The 27,280-nt window shown below is 41.7% G+C and overlaps 1 protein-coding gene across 6 annotated transcripts in view; it reads right to left on the minus strand.

Moving 5' to 3' along the window:
* VPS41 (VPS41 subunit of HOPS complex) overlaps positions 1-27,280 on the minus strand; it is a 187,422-nt gene that overhangs the window by 89,949 nt on the left and 70,193 nt on the right. For all 6 annotated transcript variants that reach the window (XM_008261661.4, XM_008261660.4, XM_070059752.1 and 3 more), the window contains 3 exons: positions 16,636-16,710; positions 7,227-7,289; positions 2,995-3,060 (listed from right to left, as the gene is read on the minus strand). In XM_008261661.4, coding sequence (XP_008259883.1) covers positions 2,995-3,060; positions 7,227-7,289; positions 16,636-16,710 — 204 coding nt within the window. The remainder of the gene's footprint in view (positions 1-2,994; positions 3,061-7,226; positions 7,290-16,635; positions 16,711-27,280) is intronic.

Consider the following 27,280-nt stretch of genomic DNA (forward strand, 5'->3'; position numbering starts at 1 on the left):
AATTTTATCAAGCCCAGAATACTAAACTTTGTATATAATATACTAAGTCCTTTAGTCTGTATGTTTTTTTTTTAAAGATTTATTTTATTTATTTGAAAGAGTTACACAGAGAGGTAGAGACAGAAAGAGAGGTCTTCCATCTGCTGGTTCACTCCCCAATTGGCCGCAATGGCTGGAGCTGCGCCGATCTGAAGCCAAGAGCTTCTTCCGGGTCTCCCACATGGGTATAGGGGCCCAAGGACTTGGGCCATCTCCCACTGCTATCCCAGGCCATAGCAGAGAGCTGGATCGGAAGTGGAGCAGCCGGGACTAGAACTGGTGCCCATATGGGATGCCGGTGCTTCAGGCCAGGGCGTTAACCTGCTGCGCCACAGTGCCGGCCCCTAGTCTGTATGTTTTTTTAAAATAATTTTAATCTGGAAACTCTAACTTAATAGTAGCATCACTTTCCTATTCAATTTTTCACCAGATGATCTGAAATGTTTGTATTTTACTCTTATTTCATATGAATGTAAGTATCTTTTTGTGTTGGAAAGAAATGTCCACATATGTATTTCTAAATAGGAAAAATGAGAAACTGGAATTCTTTTTCATAGAAGACAAACTTCCAATTAGTCAGTGATAACTAAAGAGAAGTACCAAACCCTGATTTCTCAATTGTCCAGCATTTGGTGAACCTGACTTATTTTATTGCTTATCACAATGTCCATCTTTCTACAAGCTCTACCCACATTGCCTCACCAACACAAAGGTGACAGATTTCTCTGATGTTCCTGCAATGTTCATATATCTACTCAACAAACTCTGATCTGAACCGCTCCATTCACATTGTCCTTCCTACACACGTTTGCAAATGGTGTCCAGGGCTAAGAAGAAGGACAAAGATATTATAGCAGTTAGCCCAGGCACCCTGCAGATAGATATAGTAACATTGATGTAGCAAACTTGATGAGACTACAAGTATCTCTCCCAGTGAAAACAAGTATTACCTTTCACTGATCATTAAGAACAGAAACTAACACAGGAAAATCTCACCTCCCAATTTGAGACATCAAATTCATATTATCTGGGAAATCAACATTGTTATTATCTTTGGCATCTTCCTTTATTCTAATACTTTCAAGGAACAGGGGACAACTGTGAAGTCCCCAGTTCCTGAAATTGGAAACTGTAACTCACAACTGCATCACAAACTTGTGATTTATGAATTGAGTACATGGTGGATAATTATTAAGAAGGGAGAAGACGACTTAGAAGCAGACTGCCAGCCCCAGTCAAGCCTTCAATGACCACAGCCGTAGTCCATTTCTTTACTGTAGCCCTTATGAAAGACCCTGAAGCCAGAACCTAACAGCTGAGATATTCTCTAATTTTCAAATCAGGACATAATAACTATTTGCTTTATTATTTTTTTTAAAAAGCAGTGACTTACCATCCTTCATCCTTGCTAAATTAAAAAAAAAAAAAAGAACCACAGCTGAGAGTTAAATCACAGCTTTGTCAATTTATACTACAGTACATGCTGTTTCCTAACCAAAAAAGTCTTTACTAAAGAAATACAAGAGAGATTCTGAAGTTAGTCCTTCCTGGAGCTGACAGAGATAAGCAAGGTAGTCACTTCTACAAGAGCGGAGCATCTATAGCTCTAAGCTAGAGGCTGTGAGGCAAAATCAGTAATTCCCACTGAATAGCCCCACGATGCTGAACACGAGGTGGACAGAGCGAGAGCCTGTGGTCAATGAAGGGCTGAGAGGTAGGCGGATGGGCCTAGCTCTTCAACAGAAATCTGAGCTGCTGGTGCAGCACTGGCTTCATGCTGGGGAGCGCAATGAGGATCCCGGACCAACCAAGACAGCCACAACAAGGAGCGAGGGGATGCCCAGGACACTTTCCCACACCATCATTCCGTGAACTTCCAGACCAAGGGAGAAGAACCCGTACCTATTATAAGATATTAGAGACCCTTTGGTATCTGGGGCTCAAAGTAGTCATCCCATGGCTTTGCGCTCCTGCAGAAATAGCCTCCTTGTCACTGGCTCCAAACAGTATGAATCACACTCAGTTTCACCATGGTGATGATGTTTTGATGTAAAAATGGTTTTAAAATACCTCTAGTTCGTAAAAATAGAAAAAGACTGACTTCTATATATATAAAAAAATTCATTAATTTGAGAATTTACCATACCTATAAACAGAAATATATTAATATAAAAAGTTTCACTCTTTTATTTTTAAAATAGCACCGAGACAATAACATGTGCCAGGAAGATGTCAATAACAAGTAAAGATAATTGTACTATGAGTTTATCAAGGCCTGTAAGAGATTTTCCACAATGGGGAAAGTGTCACTAAATATTTTTGGTATTACTATTATTATTGAGAGGGAGAACAGGTGAGGGAAGAGAGCGAGGGAGAGGGTGGTAGGAGAGAAAGATGGAGAGGGAGAGGGGAGAGAGGGAGATACTGCTACCAGCCACTGGGTCACTTCCAAACGTCTGCAATGGCCAGGACTGTTCCAAGCCGAAAGCAGGAGCCAGTGTTTCAGTCTGGGTCCCTCACACAGGTGGCAGGCAGCCAACTACTCAGCCATCACTCACTGCCTCCCAGGGTCGGCACTAGTGGAAAGCTGGAGTCAGGAGTCAGAATTGGGAATCGAACCCAAGTACTCTGACATGGGTGCTGGTATCCCAACCACCAGGCTAAATGCCCACTCTGCTCTTTTGGTATTTTAAATGCAGCCTCTTTCCTGTGGAATGGAGAAAGTTTCAAATTTCTATATGGTATTTCAATTATCCTTTATCTACTTCACAGGAATACTGTAAGAAACACTGAGGCCAAAACTTTCCCAAGACATGATGGTCTAATGATTTCATTACATTTTTCTTTCTTAAAATTTCTTCTATAGTCAGATGTTAATAATATTAAGGATAAATTAGAGATCAGACAGAATACCCACAAAAGGTACATGTCACGATAGACACACACACAATTTACCTTTTTCCCTCCGGTTACAAACTGCTTGCAACTGGATCTCACAAAATGTGGGTGCACAGCAATGATCTGTAAGAGAAAGTTAGGAGTGATGGTGAAAGCACGGAATGAAACCCTTTATGCATTCCAAACAGTGTGACCTAGGCACTGTCCTGATGTCCTGGTAGGAAGTATTATATTCAGATAATATTCTATAGCAACTGACGACATCTGAGTCTTGCTTTTATGAGAAAAGATTTCAAATCTTCTAGGAAGCCAGGCCAAAACTCAAAAACTAGAATGAACTTGTTCTAGTGACTGGGGGCCTCTGAGTCAATGTCCCCTCTTTAGAGGTAACAAGAAACCACAACTGTTTGTAACTAAATACAAACCAGAGAAGAAAACTCGAGAAAGGACCTGATGACCTCTTTACCCAAGGTGCTGCCCAATGGATGGCACCAAGCAGAACAGCACAGCAACATCAAACCCCATTGGTGAGAGACACACAGAACCCCTGGGCCCAAGAGCTGCAGAGCAAACCATTCAGGAGTTTCCCTTTTACTACATCCCAACCTCCTACTCCTGTGGTTGTTATGTGCTTTCCACTCTGTCAGTCCCTTTCCTGCCCATTTTTTGCACAGCTTTCCCCCAAGGCTGTCCCAACACCAGGTTACTATTTCTGTCATTTGCCAGTGGCTTCATGTTTATATGACATTATTAACTTGGAGTAGGGCTGCACAGTGAAGGCAACAGTGAAATTCTAGAGGCTTTCCTCAGAGCAGCTTGCATCTGGGCTCATGTGTTACAGCTGTAGTTCTGCATACACTCTGCTTCCTCGTCACTTCATCCTCCAACCACCCATGAAATCACCTACTTAACAAATTTTATTTCTAAACCCACTCAAGGAATATTCCTAGGAATAAAAAAATGCACATGATTATACTTTTATAAACCTTCAATTAAATATGCTTTATAGGGCCAGCAACACAGCACAGTGGGTTACACTGCCATCTGTGATGCCAGCATCCCAAATTAGCACTGATTTGAGTCCTGGCTGCTCCACTTCCAATCAAGCTGCCTGCTAATGTGCCTGGGAAAGCAGAGAAAGATGGCCCAAGGGCTTGGATCCCTGCACCCATGTGGGAGACCTGGAAGGAGTTCCATGCTCTTGATTTCCACCTGGCCTGGTCATGGCCATTGTGGCTAACTGGGGGAGTGAACCAGTAGATGGAAGATATCCCTTTCTTTCTCCTTCTCTCTCTCCTTCCCTCCTCACGCTGTCACTGCCATTCAAATAAATAAATCTTCAAAACTATAGTTTACATTCTTATTAATGAACTAATACATTTCCCTACTCCACTGGAATGGACTAATAGATTCCTCTTCCTAAGTTGTCTTACCACCCTTCATTTCTCTAACCATTCCTTCCCCTCAGGTTAGCCTTTCTTTCCCTCAACACTTGCCTAATCCATCCTAAACACCAATATTGAAACACTTATACATGCTGCTGTTCTACATTCTTAAACATCTCCCCAACAGTCTTTTTAGCTCTCTCCTAATGGGTAACTCCAGATATGTGACAGTTATCCAACCATCTTTTCTGTTCCTTAATCACCCTACAAGTAGCCAATGGAACAAAATGTAGTGAAAATATGGGGTTGGGTATTTCCCATAGCTTTTAAGACACTGTCTGGAACATGGGCATTCCAATGTCACATGCCTGGGTTCAAGTTCTGGCTCTACTCCTAATTCCAGCTTCCTGCTAATGTTCACCCTAGAAGGCAGCATATGATGGCTCAAGTAGTTGGGTCCCTACCACCCATGCGGGAGACTGGGATTGAGTTCCAGCTCCCAGCTTCAGCCTAGCTCAGCCCAGGTTACTACAGGGATCTGGGGAGTGAATCAGCAGATAAAAATTTCTTTCTCTTTCTGGTGTCAAGTAAAATTTTTAAAAAGGTTGTTTTTAAAAGAAACACTTGTTTTCCGTGAACTTCATGAAGACCTTACCCCTCCCCCCTTCCTTTCCTGTCCTTCAGGCTTAAGGAAATAAAGCCATCGATGCTGCTGATCTTCGCTGCCTGATTCTGCAGTCGCTGGGCTCAGCCTGACCGCCTTCATGCCTATCTTGTAGGCAGAGGGCCTTGCCCTCTTTTCCAAGATTCTACACCCTGCCTAAGCTCTGGTCTCATTGCTTAGCACTGCTCCATTAAGTACCCCCTGTCTTCTCTACTTAACCTTTCTCCCTTTGTTGATTTTTTACCATGGACCAGAACTGATCTGTAGGAATCTTCCCTGGATCCTGCCCCTCAACCTATCAGATGACCTCTTTTCTTTACCACCATATGTCTTGAAAGTAGAGCCTTTACTGGTTCAGCTTCCTTGCCTCCAGCTTCCTTCTGGATACATGTGAGTCTCCTGCACTTGAAACTCTCCCCATCACAGAGGTTGCCAGACAATTCATAATTACCAAATAAAATAAATAATGCCCTCGTTCCAGCCCTCCCACCACCCATTCTCCACACTGCCTGCAACACCGCCACCCACCTCTTCCTCGTGGAAACCCACTCTCCTAGGGCTCCCCCCACACACCGCTGCTCTGCTGCCTTTCCTCCAGCCCCTCTAAGTGCGGCTCCTTTTCCTTACGCCCCCTGAGTCTTTGGAGTGCTCCAGGAATCCACCGTCAGTCCTCTCCGCTTCTCACTCTACGGCTTTAAACTGGATGATGTATTTTTTTAAAAGGCGTCATCTCACTCAACTGTGGGTAGTAACTTTGTGTTTAAGAAACAATCCCTGGGCCGGCGCCGTGGCTCACTTAATTAATCCTCCGCCCGCAACGCCGGCATCCCATATGGGCGCTGGGTTCTAGTCCTGGTTGCTCCTCTTCCAGTCCTGCTCTCTGATGTGGCCTGGGAAGGCAGTGGAGGATGGCCCAAGTGCTTGGGCTCTGCACCCGCATGGGAGACCAGGAGGAAACACCTGGCTCCTGGCTTCAGATAGGCGCAGCGCCAGCCGTTGTTGCCATTTGGGGAGTGAACCAGCAGAAGGAAGGTCTTTCCGTCTCTCTCTCTCACTGTCTAACTCTATCAGTTCAAATAAGTTTATCTCCTAAAAGCTGTCCAAATTCATGTCCTCCATTCTGTTTTGAATACTTGCAATCACTTTTTTTTTTTTAATTGAGATACTGAAATAACTTGCCTGGAGTGTCAAATTAGCCTTTTTTTTTTTTTTTTTTTTAAAGATCTATTTATTTATTCAAAAGACAGAGTTACAGAGAGCCAGAGGCAGAGGGAGGGGGAGGAGGATTCGGAGTGGGAGAGGGAGGGGGAGAGTCTTCTAAATTGTCTCTTATTCCCAATCACTCTCCTGTTTAAATCACTTTCCATTTTTACAAATTAGGCTTTCTGAAACACACTTCAGACCCTATCTTTCTTTTACCTGTTGGTCAATAAATGTCTGAATAAACAAGTGAACAAAATGAACAACCTATTCCTGTTACAACTATAACACAGTTTAACTACCATAACTATTACCTCAAGATAGTCCTTTTGCCTCATTTATCAACTACCTCTCCAATGTATACAGTAGACAGTCACCATATTAATTTTCCAGAAGTTTGTTCTAGTCTACATGGCTTCTTTGTTCTTGAACATTTAATAATTCCTCCTTATCTACCAGATGGAGGCTAAATCCTGCAGCTTGAATACAGAGCCAATCTAGTCTGCCTATAAAGTTCTCTCACCAAATCAGTCTTGTACGCACCATCTAGACAAGAGTGTTGGCCATTTCCTGAATGCAATTGGAATTTTCTAGCCTCCCAACTTCTATTATGCTTCTCTTCCCCATTGAAAGCCAGTTTTTCTCTCTGCACCTGTCCATTTATCAAAGCCCAACGATCATACCATCCATGAAGCTGTCGCTAACAGAACAGCTGGAAGTGACTCCTTTCACTTGGGACCATCTCCTAAATGCTGTGACTACCTCTTTGAACCTTCAATCACAGACTGGGAGAGTGTGTGTGTGTGTGTGTGTGTGTGTGATCCCACCCACCATACCAAAAGCTCCCTGAGGACAGACTGAGGTCAGTCACTCAATATACATCCTGGACTCCCTCATAGTATCCCAATGGTATCTAGCACGTGGTTAATTTTTGAATTCTTATTGAAAATATTAGCATAGAACTAGTACTGCTCACATTATTATCTTTATTGCTTTAATTGAGAAAATCCTTAGGAAACTAAAACTTGCAGAATACTTACTTTAATGGGGCAGTCAAAAGTCTCATGAAATTCTTCTCCAGAATACAGTCCAAATACCTGCACCTACAAAGTAAATGCATTGTGTCAGTTCCCCACGAAAGCAATGGAGAAGGCTGCTAAGTCCATAAGAACATGTGTAATCATTAACAATCATAAGGCATTCAAATAATTCTAAAGTCCTTTGACCTCTGTTTAATATCCAATAGAGGGGCTGGGCCTGTGACATAGAGGGTGGGGCTGCCACCTGCAATGCCAGCATCCCATGTGGGCACTGGTTTGAGTCCCAGCTGCTCTACTTCTGATCTAGCTCTCTGCTGTGGTCTAGGAGGATGGCCCAAGTGCTTGGGCCCCTGCACTCACGTGGAGGACCCAGAGGAGTCTCCTGGCTCCTGGCTTTGGATTGGAGCAGCTCCATCCATTGCAGCCAGCTGGGGAGTAAGCCAGCAGATGGAAGACCTATTTTCTCTCTCTACCTCTGCCTTCCAAATAAATGGATAGATCTTAAAAAAAAAAAAAAAAAAATCCAATGGACACAGCTCCATCAGGGTGAGAGTACTTCATGGCAACCAAGCTGTGAGAAGCCTCTTGTGAATACAGTTCCCACTAGTCACCACACTTCTGTTTCATTAATGGATGCCAATTTATTTTTTTAAGATTTATTTATTTATTTGAAAGACAAAGTTACAGAGAGGTGGAGGCAGAAAGAGATATTCACCCACTGGTTCACTCCTCAAATGGCTACAACAGCCGGAGCTGGGCTGGTCTGAAGCCAGGAGCTTCTACTGGGTCTCCCATGCAGGTGCAGGGGCCCAAACACTTGGGCCATCTTCCACAGCTTTCCCAGGCCATAGCAGAGAGCTGGATTGGAAGTGGAGCAGGTCTCAAATCAGCACCCATATGGGATGCAGGCACTGAAGGAGGCAGCTACACCACAAATATCCATGAAGAAACTATCTTTCATTCCTGAAAGGAAAAGGAAGCTTCTTTTTAGAGATCTCTCTCTCTTCCTCTCTCTCTCTTTCTCTCTCTCTCTTTCTCACATACACACACACTCACGTAGATATCAACCACACAAATCAATGTGGGTAAGATTAGGAGATCTTCATTTATATATGCTGAATCTGCGCAGAGTGTAAAACTGAAATATTTCAGTTCCTTCTTACCACTGCTCCCCATTTAAAGTTCTTTAAAGCTATTTTACTCATATTTTTTTCTGAGTACTTAACAACAATAGAACCAAAAGAGAGCTGGACAGATATACTCAGATGCATACACATATAAATAAAATGTGAAGGAAATAGATCATCCGTTTACAGATTAACAAATTCTTTCGACATGAATATACCTCATACCCCTGTGCAGCCAACACTATCAAGAACAGAACCCCAGATGCTCCTTCCTCCTTTTCCAGTCAGTATAGCCTCAAACTAACCACTACCCTGAAATCTACCACTATGAATAACTTGTGGTATCTAGATTTTATACAAATGTACAAGATCTGTCTTCTATCAATATTCAACATATTCTTCATGAGATTTATTCATACTGTTGTATAAAGCAATAGTTCTTTGTCACTGGCATGTAGTTCTTAATTTTTATTTATTTAAAAAGCAGAAAGACAGTGAGAGAGTTGGAGCACAAGAAGAAAACAAGTGTGAGAGCAACACACACACAGAAACAGACAGGCAGACAAGCCAGACAGAGATCTCCCATTTGCTTGTCCACTTCCCAAATTCCGCAATGTCCCCTGGCCAGAGCCAAGGCCAGGAGCCAGGAACTCAATCCAAGTACTTGAGGCACCACTGCTGCTCCAGGAGGTCTGTACCGGCAGGAAGCTGGAGTCAGCAGCTAGAACCGGGTATCAAACCTAAGCATGTAACATGAAACACAGGCATCTTAATGGGCACCTTAACTGCTGGCCGAATGCCCACCTTGGTGTAGCAGTTCAGTGCATGCATCTACCACAACGGACGCATTCCTTCCACTTGTGCTGTTTCCAGATTGGGGCAATTAAAAATAATGCTGCTGCAAACACTGTTTATAAATAATTTGGTGCACTTCCATACACATCTATGAAGACTATCTAAGCAGGAACAGAACTGCTGAATTGTAGCTTGTGCGTATGTTCACATTTAGTAGACAGCCAAACCATCTCACAAAGGGGTTTAAACTAATTTGCACTCTCACCAGCAGCACATACAAATTCCAGGGGCTCTCAAAGACGTGGAGCTAGCTAGCAATTTGAGGCCAATGGGAAGCGTGTCCCAAGACTTCAGATGTGTTCGTTTCCTAGTCTCTTGGGTAGTGCTATTATTTCTTCTTTCAATTCTTAAAGAAATTCACTCAGTGAAGCCATATGGGTCTAATGTCTCTGCTATAATCTGATGTACGTGCCTGTCCCAAATTCAGATGTTGAAACTTAATTCTCAACGTGATGGTATTGGAGGTTATTAAGTGATGAGAATAGAGCCTTACTGAATGGCATTAGTGCAGTGAAAAGAGGGCTCAAGGGAATGAGGCAGACAAGTTAGATGACAGCATTTGTCCCCTCCATCAGGTGAGGACACGGTGACCAGGCACTATCCTGGAAGCAGGCAGGGCAGCCCGCACCAGCCAGCCAATGCAAGCACCGTGCTATGACAGCGGCCTTCCAAGGCTGTAGGACAAGGAAGAAGAAATTTTTGTTGTTGACAAATTACTACAAATGGGCTAGGACGGGCTTCATTGTAAGCAGGTTTTTATTTACAAATTCAGTTTTTAAATAGATAAAGAACTATCTAAACTTGCAATTTCTTCTTTTTGTAATCTTGGCAAGTTAATGAATGGTTCATTCCTTCAGCAGAACATTGACCTGTGTCATAATTTTTGGAGACAGATTTGTCCACTTTAACATACTCTGCTCACTTTCTGACTACTCTTCTCATTCATTTGTGCCAGGTACATTATCTGGGTTCCAAGAACAGCACATGATAGAGTAGAACACAGAAGAAATTTGATTTACCCTGAGGTTGTCTCTTCCTATGTATTCTTGACAAGGCAAATACATGTGTGCCCCATCACCTCCTTGCTTCTCCTCATTTAAAGGGTACAAAGCCAGTACTTTTACAAAAATGTATAAGCATAGGCTGTTCTTCTAATACAATGGTGGTTAAAACAAAGCATCCATATGGGAGACCTGGTTGAAGCTCCTGGCTTTGACTTGGCCCTGTCCTGGCTATTGTGCCCTTTTAGGGAGTGAACAAGTAAGTGGAAGATCTCTTTCTATATATCTCTTCTCTAACTCTGCCTTTCAAATAAACAAATAAATCTTTTATTTAAAAAAACCATATAATTAAAGGTTACAATAGAGGGCTCCTTTTGAAATTGGCATTCCCTGCAGACCTGACAACTTCCTTGAATTTGCCACAAAAACACTTAATGAGGAAAAGAATTCGAAACTGTGGGCCTCACAGTTAATCTGCTGCCACGCCTCGAGGCATCTCCATTAAAAATAAACCCAGAGAGTCATGAGCACCATAGACAGTACGTGATGTATTTTAGTACCTGAAATACAGAGACATTTTCCCCATGAGAAAGTGAGGAAAGTGTGTAATCCTGCTCCCTTTGGCATGGAATCTACAAATTTATCACTCAGAACACGGGGCAACAGCCCCCGTGATGCAGAGGAATCAGGACTGAGGTGGCCAGAACGTGATCCCAGCCCCCAGTTAGTGTTTTCCTCATAACAGCCCCTCTCAAACATCCGATCAAAAAATAACAAGTCAAGAATTAGAATGGGGACAGACACATGAATTGCCATTACATGTCAAGTGGCAGTAAAAAGGACCCAAGGGGTTGGTGTTGTGGTGCAGAATGGTAAGCCAATTTGCAATGCCAGCAATCCCATATCAGAGAGCTGGTTTGAGTCCTGACTGCTCTGCTTCCAATCCAGCTTCCTACTAATGCACCTGGGAAGGCAGGAGAAGATCACCTAAAATCTTGGGCCCCTGCCATCCTTGTGAGAGATCCAGATGGAGTTCCTGACTCCTGGCTTCAGCCTGGCCCATCCTGGGCTGCTGCCAATTAAGGAGTGAGCCAGCAGATAGAAGATCTTTTTCTTTCTCTGGCTCTCTCAGAGGGACAACAGTAGGGTACAGTATTAGCAAAAAGGGGTGATGACAAGAGAGGCTTCTACTTCCCCCAAATCTTCTCATTCTAAGGTTTTGAAGAGGATGATTCTGCCATACCCAACATTATAATAACTAGGGCCACACTGCTTCTGTGTGATTACTCAGGTTCAAAAAGAACTCCTCACCCTGTTCTGGAGTGAATAAAAAATTTGTTTAAATTAATTTTTTCAAAAAGCAAGCAAAATTATATACAAGGTCTGTTTAAAAAACTGGAGTTGGCCGGCACTGCGGCTCACTAGGCTAATCCTCCACCTGCGGCGCTGGCACACCAGGTTCTAGTCCTGGTTGCTCCTCTTCCAGTCCAGCTCTCTGCTGTGGCCCAGGAAGGCAGTGGAGGATGGCCCAGGTGCTTGGGCCCTGCACCCGCATGGGAGACCTGGAGGAAGCACCTGGCTCCTGGCTTCTGATCAGTGCAGCGCCAGCTGTAGCGGCCCTTTGGGGGGTGAACCAACAGAAGGAAGACCTTTCTCTTTGTCTCTCTCTCCCACTGTCTAGCTCTGCCTGTCAAAAAAGAAAAAAATGAAATAAAATAAAATACTGGAGTGGACACTGTGGTGCAGTGACTTGTGACTGCCAGACCTCATTTCACCACAGGTTGGAGTTCCAGGTCTGCTTCCAACAGAGCTTCTTGCTAAATGCACCCTGGGAGGCGGCAGGCGACGGCTCAAGCCCTTGTGTCCCTGCCACCTGCCACCTACGTGGGAGACTTCAGTGCAGTCCCAGCCTCCTGGCCTCATCCTGGCCCAGCATCTGCTCCTGTAGGCACTTGGGGAGTGGACCAGAAGATAGATGATCTTTCTTTTTCTGTTGCTCTGCCTTTCAAATAAATAAATAAACTTTAAAAATTACTGCACACCACCATTCCAAACATTCAGAGCAAGGGGGAGAAACAAACATGCTTTTAAAACTGTGTTAATAATAACCAAAGAAAAACTATAAAAATATTTGGCAACCTCCTAAGAAGTCAAAGACTTCTAGAAACCTGGAACAGAAAAATAGGGTGAGGGTGATAATGATTACAGAAATAACTAACAACTACTAAGTGCTTTTCTCTTCTAGGTACTATTCCAAACAATTTATATGTACTAACTCATTTAATCCCTTCATAATCAATGAAGCTGCTGCTGGTTTCCATCCTCACGTTACAGGGAAGGAAACAGACTGAGGCACACAGAGGTACAGGTAACCTTCCTGACGCCGCGCAGGAAAGGGTGGCAGGGTAACTTCACTCCTCATCACCAGTCCATACTGCCTGAGACTTTAGAGGCATGGCATGAGGTTATACATTTTTAAAAAATTAAGTATTTATCAGGCTGATATGAAAATAGGAAAGATTGATTGCAGGAAAATCAGAAATGCCAAACGGAATAAAAATCTACCCCCAAACTAAAAAGGGATGACATGGATGTTGGAAGAAAAGCACACTGGCAAAGAAAATAAATAAGTACAGAAACTGTCCCTGACTGCAGAGAAAGGAGAAGGCAGAAAGAATGAGAAAGCAAAGAATGCACGTGGAGCAACACGCAACGTGACCACTTGTCTACAAAAGGAGAAAGCAAACACTGTTTGTCCACTCTCCCTCTTACCTTGAACAATAATGGAGGAGGGGAAGAGCCAGATTGCAAAGGATTAGAGATGAATGGTTCCAATAGAAACAGTCAATATGTAATACAACATCTCCATACAGGCGTCCCACTGTGCCCACCACCCAGCTGAGTCACTGGGGGCACTGGGAGGCCAGGCAACAAGCCACCTCCACAAAGCTGAATGCCAGCCCCAGCAGCTAGAACGCACAGCTGTGCTCATGGCTTCTAAAGCAATACTGTCTCCAGCCTTAAACTACTGCTGGAATTCTTTGAAGAAATGAAAAATGGAGCTGAAGCAATAATCAAAATTATAAGTGCAGTCAACTTTCCTGAAATGAAAATAATACTTCAGCATACAGATCAAAAGGACCTGCTACGCTCTAGACAAGAAGAAATTACAAGAATATCATTATTATTTCCGTGTTCTAATTATTCTAAGTCCAAGCTCCAGTGCAGGATGAAAAAAATATATAATGTTTTATAAAAGAACAGAAGTAGGCTGTCCTTGGACATGTCTTAAAAAGTGAGAAAAAAAGAGAATGACATCTCCAAAATTTTAGACAGAAAAATATTTCAACCCAGGACTTTATACTAAATTAGAGTCTAGTTTATATACAAAGGCAACATAGGCAAGAGGTCAGAAAATAAACTTTGTATGTATTTATTCTGAAAGTTAAGTGAAAATACAAGCTAACAAAATGAAACTGCATGCACAAATGATATACTTGTGTATTTCTCAAAAATGTAGCACTCAAGCCTTGAGAGGTCATAGGCAAAAAAGACTGGCAGTGAGTCACAGAATTACGACTTGAAAATTGAGTGCAGGGGCCAGTAATGTGGCATGGCAAGTAAAGCCACCACCTGCAGTGCCACATCCCATATGGCCGCCAGTTTGAGACCTAGCTGCTCCACTTCTGATCCAGCTCTCTGCTGTGGCCTGGGAAAGCAGTGGAGGATGGCCCAAGTGCTTAGACCCCTGCACCCACGTGGAGGACCCAGAGGAGTCTCCTGGCTTTGGATCGGAGCAGCTCCAGCCATTGTAGCCATCTAGGGAGTGAATCAGTGGATGGAAGACCTCTCTGTCTCTGCCTTTGCCTCTCCGTAGCTTTGTCTTTCAAATAAATAAACAAATCTTTAAAAAAAAAAAATAAGTGAATGCAGGAGCTGGTGTTGGGGCACAATGGGTTGAGCTGCTGCCTACAATGCCAGCATCCCATTCGGGCACAATGTGGAGTCCCGGATATCTCACTTCTGACCCAACTTCCTGCTGATGTGTCTGGAAAAGCAGCGGAGCATGGCCCAATTACTTGGACTCCTGCACCCATGTGGCAGAAAGGGAAGAAGCTCCTGGCTCCCAGCTTTGGCCTGGCCCAGTCCTGGCTGTTGTGGCCACTTGGAGAGTGAAACAGCGGATGGAAGATCTCTTTCTTTCTAACTCTGCCTTTCAAATAAGTAAATCTTAAAAAAAAAAAAAAAAAACTGAATGCAAATACCAAAGATATCCTTTCTTTAATACACTAAAGAAAGAAAAACAAATCACAATCACCACTTAAAGATTCATTAATCTGGATATCTGGAGTGTATCCTTGTAGACAACTTTATGTTTTTATCTTCACTAACCACTATACCACATCATTCTAGACTAGCATTTCAATGTTCACAAATGGCAAGGTGTACTGTAAGATTTATTTTCAAATCTACTACTGCTAATAGAATATATGAGAAAGTCATTTTTCAAAATATACAATGATTCTGCACCAAAATATAGCATTTATAAATTTTACCAAAATAGAAAAACAGATGTGTCTTCCAAGAAGTATACCGTGAGATATTTCAGGGTCTTCTCATGATCCACCAGAGCTGGCAGTTAAAATATTTTGCCCCAATACATTTAATAATAATTCTTCAACATTGAAAGCTTTAAAAATTTCTAGACAAATACTTAGTAAAAATTCATTCCCAGTTCAAAAAATAAATATTCTCTGTGACCAAACAGTTTAATTAACTTGATATCAGCCCAGAAAGAATCCTTTGCTTTAAAAAAAATGAAACCATCTTTCTTTATAAATACAGGAACACAAAAATGTTTCAATAATGAGGCTAATTCTTCTCAATTTCTGCACAAACCAACTCCTTCCTCATCTCTCACAACTGCTCATCTCAGAATTTTAGAAAGCACTGCAAAATTTGATGGTGCTTTCTGGAAAGCAGGAGTGTTCCAATTACTGTTTTAAAAGACTCTTTGCACAACATTAGCCTTAGATGTATGAAATGCATTCTTGTATGTCAAGAGGACTCCATATTGCTTTTGTTAACAGATTAATGGGTCTAACATTGTTAGCAGAAATAAATGGGCATATTTCTTTCACACTTAGTATTGTTTTTAATTTATTCTTGCTAATGATCCATTGAATTTAGAGCACATGAAAATACAAAATTAGTTGGGGCCAGCACTGTGGCGTAGCAGGTAAAGCCATTGCCTGCAGTACTGGCATCCCATATGGGCACCAGTTTGAGACCCGGCGGCTCCACTTCCTATCCAGCTTTCTGCTAAGGCCTGGGAAAGCAGCAGAAGATGGCCCAAGTCCTTGGGGCCCTGCACCCACATGGGAGACCCAGAAGAAGCTCCTGGTTCCTGGCTTCGGATCAGTGCAGCTCCGGCCTTTGCGGACATCTGGGGAGTGAACCAGCGGATGGAAGACCACTCTCTATCTCTCTGCCTCCCCTCTCTCTGTGTAACTCTGACTTTCAAATAAATAAAATAAAAAAGTTTAAAAAAATACAAAATTAGACTAGGAAATCGCTATTCAGTAAGGAAGATGTAGGTTATATAACAATTCTTAATGCACTCTCTTCTTAAAACTGTTACCTTAGAAAAGTGGCTTAAATACACTGTGTGTTAGAATTTTATCATCACACACCAACAGTTAGAAAAGACTTCCATCGACTTAAAAACAAAGAAGACATTCTTATAAGTGGAAAATCAATCACCACAACCACTAAATGTCGCAGCTCAACATCAGCAAGAAGCACTGATAATTGTTAGTTATACACTGCACCAGTGATGTATGTCCTCGGTCGAGGAAGTAGGTGCCAGATTTTTAGAAAACTGTACATATATTGATTTTACATTTATTTAATGTGGCCATTGTAAGACACTTTATTTTGCTGATAAACTATGATTGCTTATCAAAAGATTCTATAATTCAAGAGAAACATTCATAACTTGTGTGTGAAAATGAAAACCACCAGCCCACAGAAATCATGCCCACAAAATCCAATTTTGTGGATTTATGGCACAGAGGCCCTAAACTACTGTCTTGCAAGAACTGCAGACTAGTCACTGCAGTAGAAGTGGCACAGCAGTAATGACCGAGCTGACACATCACCATACCACAGCTGTTAATCAGCTTCATACCAGTTACATTATTGACATTCTTGTAATTACTTTTCCTAAGGCACATTTGTGCAAAAATATATTTTACTTTAATTATGAGCAATCGGAAGTAAGTCCAATACTCAAAAAGAATAATCAAGGTCTCCCTAACGCAGGTATGTCGTAAGCAGAGTGCTTTTCCGATCACCTGAGGTCAGGTAAAACTGTAGCCCTCAAACTCAGAGTGCCACCTTCATGTGACCAGGCTGTCTCCTTACCTTGCCATCCTCTGAACACACACCCATGTGTTCTCCACTTTCATCCAGGCTAATCTGATTTATCTTCACAGGACTCTATAAAACACGAAGAGAGGACATACAGAACTTCAGAAAAATGTCTATCAATAAACAAATGTCTGCTCATGTGAAACTGACGTGGTAAGGCCAGAAACCCAGACTCTCAGCCCCTCAGCCACCCCTGCCCTCGGAAATCTATTTCATCTACCTGACATTCTGGCGAAATATTAGCTGTTATGCTTATATGCCTTTTTAATCTGTTCTGTTGCATTTATTCCACATTTCTAAATTTCTTTCCCCACCAAAATCCCTTAAAAGAATAAGACAAATGAAAGCCAAAATAACAACCATTACGTAAATAAATGAAAGTTTTAGTTTGTCACATCAACCAACATATTTGTTCTTCTAATTATTTTTTATTTATGCTCAGTATTTTCTGGGGTAACCTAAGGGCCTACTTGACATTAACTTTGTCAGACCCATTCTTTTGAGTTATCTCAAATTTAAAAATCTGCAAGGATAGGAATCAGGCTTCTTACTTTGCATGTGTTTTCCAAAGAGTAATCACACAATTGTATTTTAAATATTTTTACACTTTGTTATGTATGCTTACTAAAATATTCACACAGATGAATTTTTCTAACAGAAGAAAAAAATCAGTGAATACTAACATTAAAAAATAGCAAGCTTCTTAAATAATGACAGTTCCCAACTACTTTATACAAAGCACTGCAGGAACAAACTAACCGTGAAAAGAAACATATGCCTATAGCAGTTACAACATGAGCATGCAAATAAGTGTTGTTTGACTTGCTTCAGAAATAGAAAAAATGAAATGCTGAGTTCTCAACTAGAATGTATCTCCAAGCCAGGAAGCAAATGTCAAGACAGACTGACACTCCTAGACCTTGGAAAGGCCACTGCCTCTTGGGAGTCACTCCCACGTAAAAGCTGAGCCTGCTGGCTACAGAAGCCATTTTCCCATTAATTTCCACATGTGACACCAACAACATTCTTGGGATCAGTCCATGAAAAACAAGCTAGTTCCATAAAAGCTCCTAGACTGTTAGAAGAGGCAAGTGTCTGATCAGTTCCACAGGAGGATACACAAAGCCCATGGCACAGGAAAGAGCAGAGCTGCACCCTGAAAAGGAAGACACAGAGATGTGTACTGCACCGGGAATCTGGTGTGGTGCAGTAAGGAACCCACAGAGTCAAAACCAGGGAGCAGCGCTGTGGCACAGCAGGCAAAGCTGCCACCTGGGGCACCAGCACCCCATATGGGTGCTGATGTGAGTCCCAGCTGTTTCACTTCCAATCCAGCTCCCTGACAACACGCCTGGGAAAGCAGAAGAAGATGGCCCAAGCACTTGGCTCCCTGCATCCACATGGGAGACCTGGAAGAAGCTCCTGACTTCTGGCTTTCGACAGGCCCGGTCCCAGCATTGTGGCCATTTGGTGAGTGAATCAGCAGATAGAAAATTCTCTCTCCCTCTCCCTCTCCTCCCTCCCTCCCTCCCTTCCTCCCTCTCCTTCTCTAACTCTGCCGGTCAAGTAAATAAATAAATCAAAAAAAAAAAAAAAAAAAAAAAAAAAGACAAAGTGGAACTGGGAAGTACAAAGCAGATTATAGCTGACTGCTGGCTAAAGTCTGTGTGTCCAGCTTCTAAATTCCTCAAATTGAACATCTCCTGTTAACAGCTTCCTTATTGTTTTGTTTAAACAAAATTTCAATATCCATTTTAGTAGGAACAAAAAGAAGTCTTCAAGCACATAATGAAAAAATGATGCTTGAATTCCAAAATTTTTATACCAAAACAGACTTACCTTTTAATTGCATTTTCCATGAACTTTTTGAAGTTCCCTCATATAAACCACACATACCTCTAATTATAATTTAATTGTAACCTGGTTATAATCAGCCTCAAATTAAAGTTTAATGGATGCGTGCAGCCTAAGTTTCCTATCCTGTCCAACGCTGTACAACTCACATGTGACAATTTTAAAAAGTTAATTAAAAGTAAGTAAAATTAAAAATACAGTTCATCAGGTACACTAACACAAGGCAGGTGCTCAACATCTGCTGTGTTGAGAGAGGCTACTGTACTGGGAAGCAGACGGGTCACAGAACATTTTCATTAGTGAGGAATATTCGAGTGGACAGCACTGTTCCCGCACACACAAAACTGAGACCCAATGCTGAATGCAATCAGGAAGCCAAGCCTTCTATTAAGGCCCTTCTTGACCACAGTTTACATTTAGAAGTATAATTCCTTTCATATATATGGCAAAATTTGTCTGACTAGTTCTTGGACTTTGGTACTGTCCTAATAGTAATCACACTGTACCATTTCTAATGGCCTCCTGTATACACATGATCTGGAAATCTACCAGAGAATAAAGCAGTCTGCTAATAGTGGTTACCTCCACCTCAGAATGAGGAAAAGAACTCAAGAGTTTATGTGAGTCAACTAAAGCCCACTTAGGGGCAAGGCTGCACAATGTATCCCAAGCACAAATAAACCAAACTTTTCATTACAATGTGTTTCTCCCTGAACAGAAATTATGTGTATCATCACATTAGTAACATCACAGGGGGGAAAAATCAGACCTAAAAATTGTGAGAATCCTCTTTCTTTCATAACTCTGCTAACAATAAAAGTGGTTTTTTTTTTGGTTTCTATCTGCCAATAATCAATATTCATTGATTCACTTCCCTAATAAACTTAAACATTTTTCTTAAATCTCTTGACTAACTAACTTGCATTTCTGTAAACTGCTTGTTCACATCTCTCATTTTCTCTACTAAAATGTCTATTGCCTTGGCAACTTATAAGAGCTCTTTTACTACTTTTAGGGGATGAGGCATAATATTCACTCAGACATTGCATAGTGGCATATTTCTTTTAAAGGATAGTTATTGCTTTAGTTCTTTAATTAAGTCTAATCTTTTCAGGATTCATTTGATTTCTTCCAAATGAATACCCAATTGGGCTACCACTATTCATTTAGTAATTCATCTTCTGCTCTTAAAGGAACTATGCTTATTGTATAATGAATATTTATATACACTGTGCTGACCTTCTGAGTTTTCAGTTATGGCCTCCGTCACTTCTGTATCAAGTCAACATTGATTTAATTATGAGGAGTGTACAGAACACTCTGATAACTGCCGTGACAGGTCCCAGTTACCAGTGTTCATATTTTCCTTGGCTTTTCTCAAATATTTGTTCTTCCCTGTGAGTTTTAAGACAAAATGACTTGGGGCCAGTGCTGTGGTGCAGAGGGTTAATGCCATGGCCTGCAGCACAGGCATCCCATATGGGCACAGCTTTGAGTTTCAGCTGTTCCACTTTCAATCCAGTTCCCTGCTAATGCGCCTAGGAAAGCAGGGGAGGCTGGCCCAAGTTCTTGGACCTCTGCACCCACATGGGAGACCAGGAGGAAGCTCCTAGCTCCTGGCTTCGGCCTGGCCCAGCCCAGTCATTGCAGCCATGTTGGAGGTGAACCAGCAGATGGAGGATCTCTTTCTCTGTAACACTGCCTTTCAAATAAATTAATCTTAGACAAAAAAGCATAAAATGACTCTACCGTTGCCAACCCTAATGGTCCTAATTTACCCAGAGACTGCAACACTGCTGATAACCCCTTCTCTTTGCTTCTGGCACATCACACTTCTCGGGTCTTTCTTTTAGACTTCTGGCAGCTCCTTCTCAGTCTCTGCTGTGCCAACACATCACCCCCTGATCTCCAGACACCAGAGTTCGGTCCTCATACCTCCTCTCTTTTACATTTATACTCTCAACATTGGTATTCTTTCCCAGGTCATGGAATGACTCCCAAATTCTATAACCCCACTCTGGACAGCTCCCTATTCCAAAACAACATAAAGACTGTTTATTTTATATAAACTCACACGTCTGGTAACATTTCAGTAAAAATATATCCAAAGCCAAGGTCCTAACTTTCCCTTCTGAAGGGCCTCCTCCTTCTCAACTACTGACGCCTATGTTCTGCCAGCTGCACAAGGAAAAACCTTGCACCCACACTGGCTCCTGTCTTTCTCGGTCTACAGGGGACTGGTCAGCAATTCCCATCACCTGGTAAGACAGAATCTATTTGGACTTGGACCACACGTCACCACACCTACAGCTTGCGTAATGACCCAAGCCATCACCATTTTTATGTTGTTTTTCATAATAATCTTCTGACTACTTATCCCCCTGCTGCCCTAACTCTCAGAAATCTGTTCTCAGCAAGTCAACAGAGTGATGCTGTTGGCAGATTTTTAAGATGTTGCTCCTTTGTTTAAAACCTTCCACTGGCCTCTCTTCTCAGGATAAAAGCCAAGGTTCTACTATGACCTCACAGGAATGATCCAGCTCCAGCCCTCCGTCTAACATCTGACCTCATCTCCTCTCCCCCTGGTTTTCTCTATTCCTGATGACCTCTTGAAGGTTCTCAAGCCATTCAGCCTTTTCTTTTTTGTTCGCCTGATACCAGGAATGCTTGTCCACCTGCTCTCCCCCAGAAATCATGACTCACTGGCCCACCTATCTAAAATTTTAACATTTTACCAAAACATTTATAACTCCTCACTGTTTTTCTTATTTCCTCAGCCCTGATCACTACCTATCTTACTATGTATTTTATTTATAATCAAGTTCAGTCACTAGAATATTAACTTCATGAGAAAAAATTCAAAGAATACCAAATTCCAATCATACATTAATTCTTCCAGGGAATGGAATTAAAATGAAACACTTCAAACTCATTTTACCAAGTCAGTACACTCTTATAACAAAATTCAGTAAGGATGAAAAAGAAGATATAAGCAAATTGCATTCATTAACATAAATGGATAAATCCTGAAGAAGCTATTAACAAAGTCAACATATAGAGAAAAGCCAAAAATTGATTACAGAAACACAAGGCTGGCTTAACACAGAGGAATTAATCAATATAATTTTCTATATTAATAAAAGAAAATTCATAGGATCATCTCAAAGATGCAGAAAGTTTTGTTGCTGTTGTTGTTTTATGAAACTCAACCCTCATTCTTGGCAAAAACTCTCAGCATGCTAGGAGATAAATTCCTCAGTATCATAAAAGGTATCTTTGGGCCGGTGCGGCGGCTCACTAGGCTAATCCTCCACCTTGTGGCGCCGGCACGCCGGGTTCTAGTCCCAGTCGGGGCACTGGATTCTGTCCCAGTTGCCCCTCTTCCAGGCAGGCTCTCTGCTGTGGCCAGGGAGTGCAGTGGAGAATGGCCCGAGTACTTGGGCCCTGCACCCCATGGGAGACCAGGATAAGTACCTGGCTCCTGCCATCGGGTCAGCACGGTGCGCCGGTCGTGGCGGCCATTGGAGGGTGAACCAATGGCAAAGGAAGACCTTTCTCTCTGTCTCTCTCTCACTGTCCACTCTGCCTGTCAAACACACACACACACACACACACACACACACACACAAAGGTATCTTTGGCTAACAAATGTAATGGGTAGCAAATGCACCTGCCTGCACTTAATGGCAAAATGTTGACAACTTTCCTTTTGTTATCTTGACAATTTTGATACCTCTAATACATAAACATGGCTCATTCTTCTATTTATTTGGGTCTTCTTCAATGTCTCCAAACAAAGTGCCATACTTTTCCCCTTAGGGGTCTTATCCTTGTTTGACAGTTTTACTCTAGGAGTAAATGACTTGGAGTAGCAATGACAGTAAGCATGTTTGCCTCATTCCTGACATATAATTTGAAAAGTTCATGGAAAATGGCATTAAAAAGTGTTTCTTTTTGGTGTAAAAAATGTTGAAGTCCATAGTTTTCTTGTAGTATGTATTTTCCATAAACTTTTAAGGATATACACACACATATATATATTAATATGATTATTAATACATATTAATATGATTTAAAAACTCTTAAAGATTTATTTTGAAAGTCAGTTACAGAGAGAGGGGAGGAAACAGAGATCTTCCACCTGCTGGTTCACCTCCTCGATGGCCACAACAGCAAGCACTAGGCCAGGCCAAAGCTAGGAGCCAGCGGCTTCTTCTAGGTCTCCCATGTGGATGGCAGAGGTCCAAACACTTGGGCCATTAGCAGGGAGCTGGACTGGAAGTAGAGCAGCTGAGACATGAACTGGCACCCATATGGGATGCTAGTGTCACAGGCGGCAGCTCTACCCACAAAGCCATAATGCTGGCCTTGGGTTTCAACACTTCTAGCATGAAAATAAACATGTTTTAATCCCATTTTTTAATGAATTTGAAAAAATGTATGTATTTACTTATTTGAAAAGCCAAAAGAAAGAAGGAGTCCTTGCATTCACTGGATCACTCTCCAAATACCTTCAACAGCCAGGATTGGACCAGGATGTAACAAGGAGCTGGAAACTCAATCTAGGTCTCCAAAAGAGTTCCAGGAACCAAATTAGCCGGGCCATAACCACTGCCTCACAGGCTGGGTATTGGCAGGAAGATAGAATCAAAGGCCAAAGCTAAGGACCAAACTCAGGCACTCCAATGTGGGGTAGAGGTATCTTAATCAATAGACTAAATGCCAGCACCACCCTAAATTTTTGGAATTACATATAATATGATCTCACTTATACAACAGACAAAAATAGGCTAAACTATATCACAAATACAAGCAGTTTTGTTCTTTTCTTCTTGAATTTAAAATGAATTTTTGACTTGGATATTAGATCCCATATAAATTTGACATTTCAAAGGGTATAACTGCTATTTTTTCCTGTTAGCTTGTAAATGTAAATACAGCATTATATGTTCTCTGATTAATGTTCTTATTGCCTTAATCTTCATCACATATCAATCACCATCACACTGTTTTCATTTATAGTATATTTTTCTCGCCTCTTACTTTTTGCTTCTATCATTTTGTGGAATGTATGTCCTTCAGAGCTAGACATCTTTTAAGCAACAGTATCTGCAACATCAAGCCTTGCCTTAGTTGCTATGTTATAGTTTTTCAAATTATATTTCCTCATTTCATATTTATTTTTTTTGCAACACTGCTCAAATTCTCTTTTCTATTCAATCTACTCTTATTTTACTAGTGATTATCTTTAAATTATTATAAATTATACTTGAATTATATCTTCCCCCAAGTCAATGCAATCGCAGGGACTGACTCATTGAGAAAATGAAGTAGGCAGTACATGATGATTTACTACCTCCTTCCCTTCTTTGTCTTAAAGTGAGAGTACAAATATTTTCTATCTCTTGGGTCAAATTAAATACAACTGAAGAGCAAAGCTAGTTAATACATCAGTAAAAACCCTAATCTTAAACTGTAAGTTTTAAGCATGAATCCTGAGATAGAGTGTTTCACTGCTGGGAGACATGTAATTTTTAAATTGATTCAGAAGTCATTAAAAATGAAGGCTATTTACCCTTTGCTATGTAAAACACCAATGGCTTTGGAGTTTATTGCACATCTTAGTTTTCTTAAGAGTAGTTTATGAAGAAATTCGAATTTTTTACTCACTAAAATCAAACCAACAGTCAACTCACAAGAAAGAGAGTAAAAATTATAGGTAAACAAGAATAAGAGTCTGGGGTAGGCATTTGGCCCAATAGCTAAATCACTGCTTGGAACATCTGCATCTCATATCAGAATTTCTAGTTCAGATCCAGCTTCCCACTAATGCACATCCTGGGAGGCAGGCGATGATGACGCGATTCTTGGGTCGCTGTCACCTACACAGGAGACACAGATGGAGTTCCTGGCTCCTGGCTTCAGCCTCGCCCACTCCTGGCTGTTGTTGGCATTTGGAGAGTGAACCAATAGATTATCTATGTTTTTCTGTCTTTCTGCCTCTCTTTCAAATAAAATGAAAATAAATCTATTTTTCAAAACAAAAGAACAAGAGTCAATCTCACTAACAACAAGCACATGTAAACTAAAGCACTGAGGTATTTGGTCTATGGAATCAGTGAAGCTTTTTTTTAGGCACCTAGTTTTAGCCAGGATGCACAAAAATGGACATTGTTCTTATACTGCTTCAAATTTGAAAAATGTTTCTGAAGGGTATCTTTATTTTCAGTGATAACATCACTATGCATATTCTGATTCTATAACAGCTCTCCACAATGTTTAACAGAAAACAAAAATGTAAGAGGTTTTCTATTACAAGTATTGCATGCAATAAGCATGCAACTGGCCTGGCATCCACAGCTCCCCTGCTCATAAATATGCAATGGCTACATATACCTACCGCTTTTTTTTCCTCCCTTCTATTTTATTCTTTAGAAAAATTTGACACATAGTAATTACAGATATTTATGGATTACAGTGTAAAAATCTGATTCATGTATACAACATGTAATGATCAAATCAAATTAACATTTCCATCTCCTTAAACATTTATCATTTCTTGGTGCTGGAACCTTCGATCTCCTCTCTTCCAGTCCTTTACCGGATATAGTGAATTCTCTTACACTATAGTCACTGCACTGTGCTGCAGAACATGAGAACTCACTCCTGCTACCTAACTGCAGTTTTTTAAAGGTTTATTTATTTATTTGAAAGTCAGAGTTACACAGACAGAAGAGGAGAGGCAGAGAGAGAGAGAGAGAGACCTTCCATCTGCCGGTTCACTGCCCAAATAGCCGCAACAGTCAGAGCTAGACTGATCCAAAGCCAAGAGCCAGGAGCTTCCTCCCAGTCTCCCACGCGGGCGCAGGGGTCCAAGGTCTTGGGCCATCCTCCACTGCTTTCCCAGGCCATGGCAGAGAGCTGGATCAGAAGAGGAGCAGCCAGGACTTGAACTGGCGCCTATATGGGATGCCAGCACTGTAGGCCGGGGCTTTAACCCACTGTGCCATAGCATGGGCCCCTCTAACTGTATTTTGGTTCCTCTTTATTACCCCACTTCCCTTTACACCTGCTTCCCCTGCCTCCACTTTCTTGTGACCACTCTTAGTCTTTACTTCCATGTGGTCAGCGTCTGCTTTCTGCAGATGAGTGTGAATGTGTGACAACTGTCTTTCTGGGCCTTTTCTACTCCATTTCTATATACTAGAAACCAAGATACAACAACAGCAAAAGAAATAGGAAAAAGAGAAGGGGGTAGTGAGATTTCCTCAAACTTGGGAAGGAAATGACGAAGTGGGACTCTGGATTTCCCAGTGACTGATTTTTCTTTACCTTTTCCCAGAACAGATGATGAGTAGAAGATGCCCCATCTAAAGACCAGCTGGCAAGTGTGCCTGCAGAGCCAGTGGACACTGGAGTAAACGTGGGAAAGAGAAGGGCACAGGGAAAAGAAGACCAGAGAAAAATGGTCTCAGATGCATTTTCCATTAGCTACAATTTTATTCCTAATGGAGGCATGTTTGGAATTCTGGACAATATAAGTGAATTTGTTCAAAAATCAATAATGTCAAGCTGACACTATAGAACATACAAAAATGTTTCCTTAATGGAAAAAAAAAAAAAAAAAGGTGAGTACACAGCAGGGGGCAAGGACCAGCACACACCTTCTAAATCCAAGTTCACTACAGGAAGCCTCATGTTCTTAAATTTAAAGAAAAAGCAAAATTAACCAACACGTACACCTCATGTGATAATCAATGACCTAATGTAAGATGCTTGAAATAAATACACTTAGTATGGATTATGTCAGCACTTCAATTAGGAATAAATTCATGGTCATTTGGAAAGCTGCTTTTAATGGTGTTCTTTTGTGGCAACTTCTTTTCCCCTGACACTCCTCGTCATCCCACCTTAAGCTATCGGTCCCCCAACAGTGAACCTAAGAAATCAATCTGCTAATGTAGAATTTGTAAGGCTCCTCTGACTAACAAATGGATAATTGATTCCTTCACAAATGCTGCATCCCCATGGACATGGAGTGAAGTGAATAAGAAACACAAGACGGGATTTTCCTTTCGGTCTCTCGGAGAGCCACTGGTTAGCAATCCCAGCCTCGACTCGGCTGCCGACGCGGCTTCATGGTCTTTAGCCACACTTAGCAAGCAGGCCACACTTACAGTCCATGTGTGAAAAGCAAAGGTCTGTTCTTGCCTCCGTGGGGAAAGCTCATCTTGTTGCTATTTTTTCCTCTCCACTGATACCACACTCTGGAGTTAAGCAAGAGCCCCATCCGGATTTAAGCACACACCCCTAAATGGCAGGTTTTCTACTAATTTCAAACACCAGCATAGAACAAACCCAGAACCAAACACTTCTGTTCTCACTGACTTATTTCAAAGTCAAAATGGCCTAACCTTGAACCATAAACTCTCAAATCTTCTCAGCTATTTAAGATTTCATCCTTAGTATTAAATCCTTTGGTTCAAGACAGAGAATACAACTATCAACAATCTTGAAGTTGGAGAAATTCTGCAAAGCTTTCTTCCAAGTCCCAAAATATAGGTTCTAGAAGAACAGAAGAGAAGATAGAAGGGTTCCAGCCAAGTCCTCAGGAAAGCCACCCAGTCAACGCTCCCCAACCTCATCTCTCTGTCACTGCCGATTGTCAGAGGAACTGGATGCAGCCCACCCTCTGCCCCCTGCTGCCAGCTGCTCTGCCCAACATTACCAACATTACCAAGAACTTCCTGAGGCCGAAGCAAGGTCTTCCAGCCTAATTTTACTT

Source organism: Oryctolagus cuniculus, chromosome 16 (assembly GCF_964237555.1).
Source record: "Oryctolagus cuniculus chromosome 16, mOryCun1.1, whole genome shotgun sequence".
Lineage (NCBI taxonomy): Eukaryota > Metazoa > Chordata > Mammalia > Lagomorpha > Leporidae > Oryctolagus > Oryctolagus cuniculus.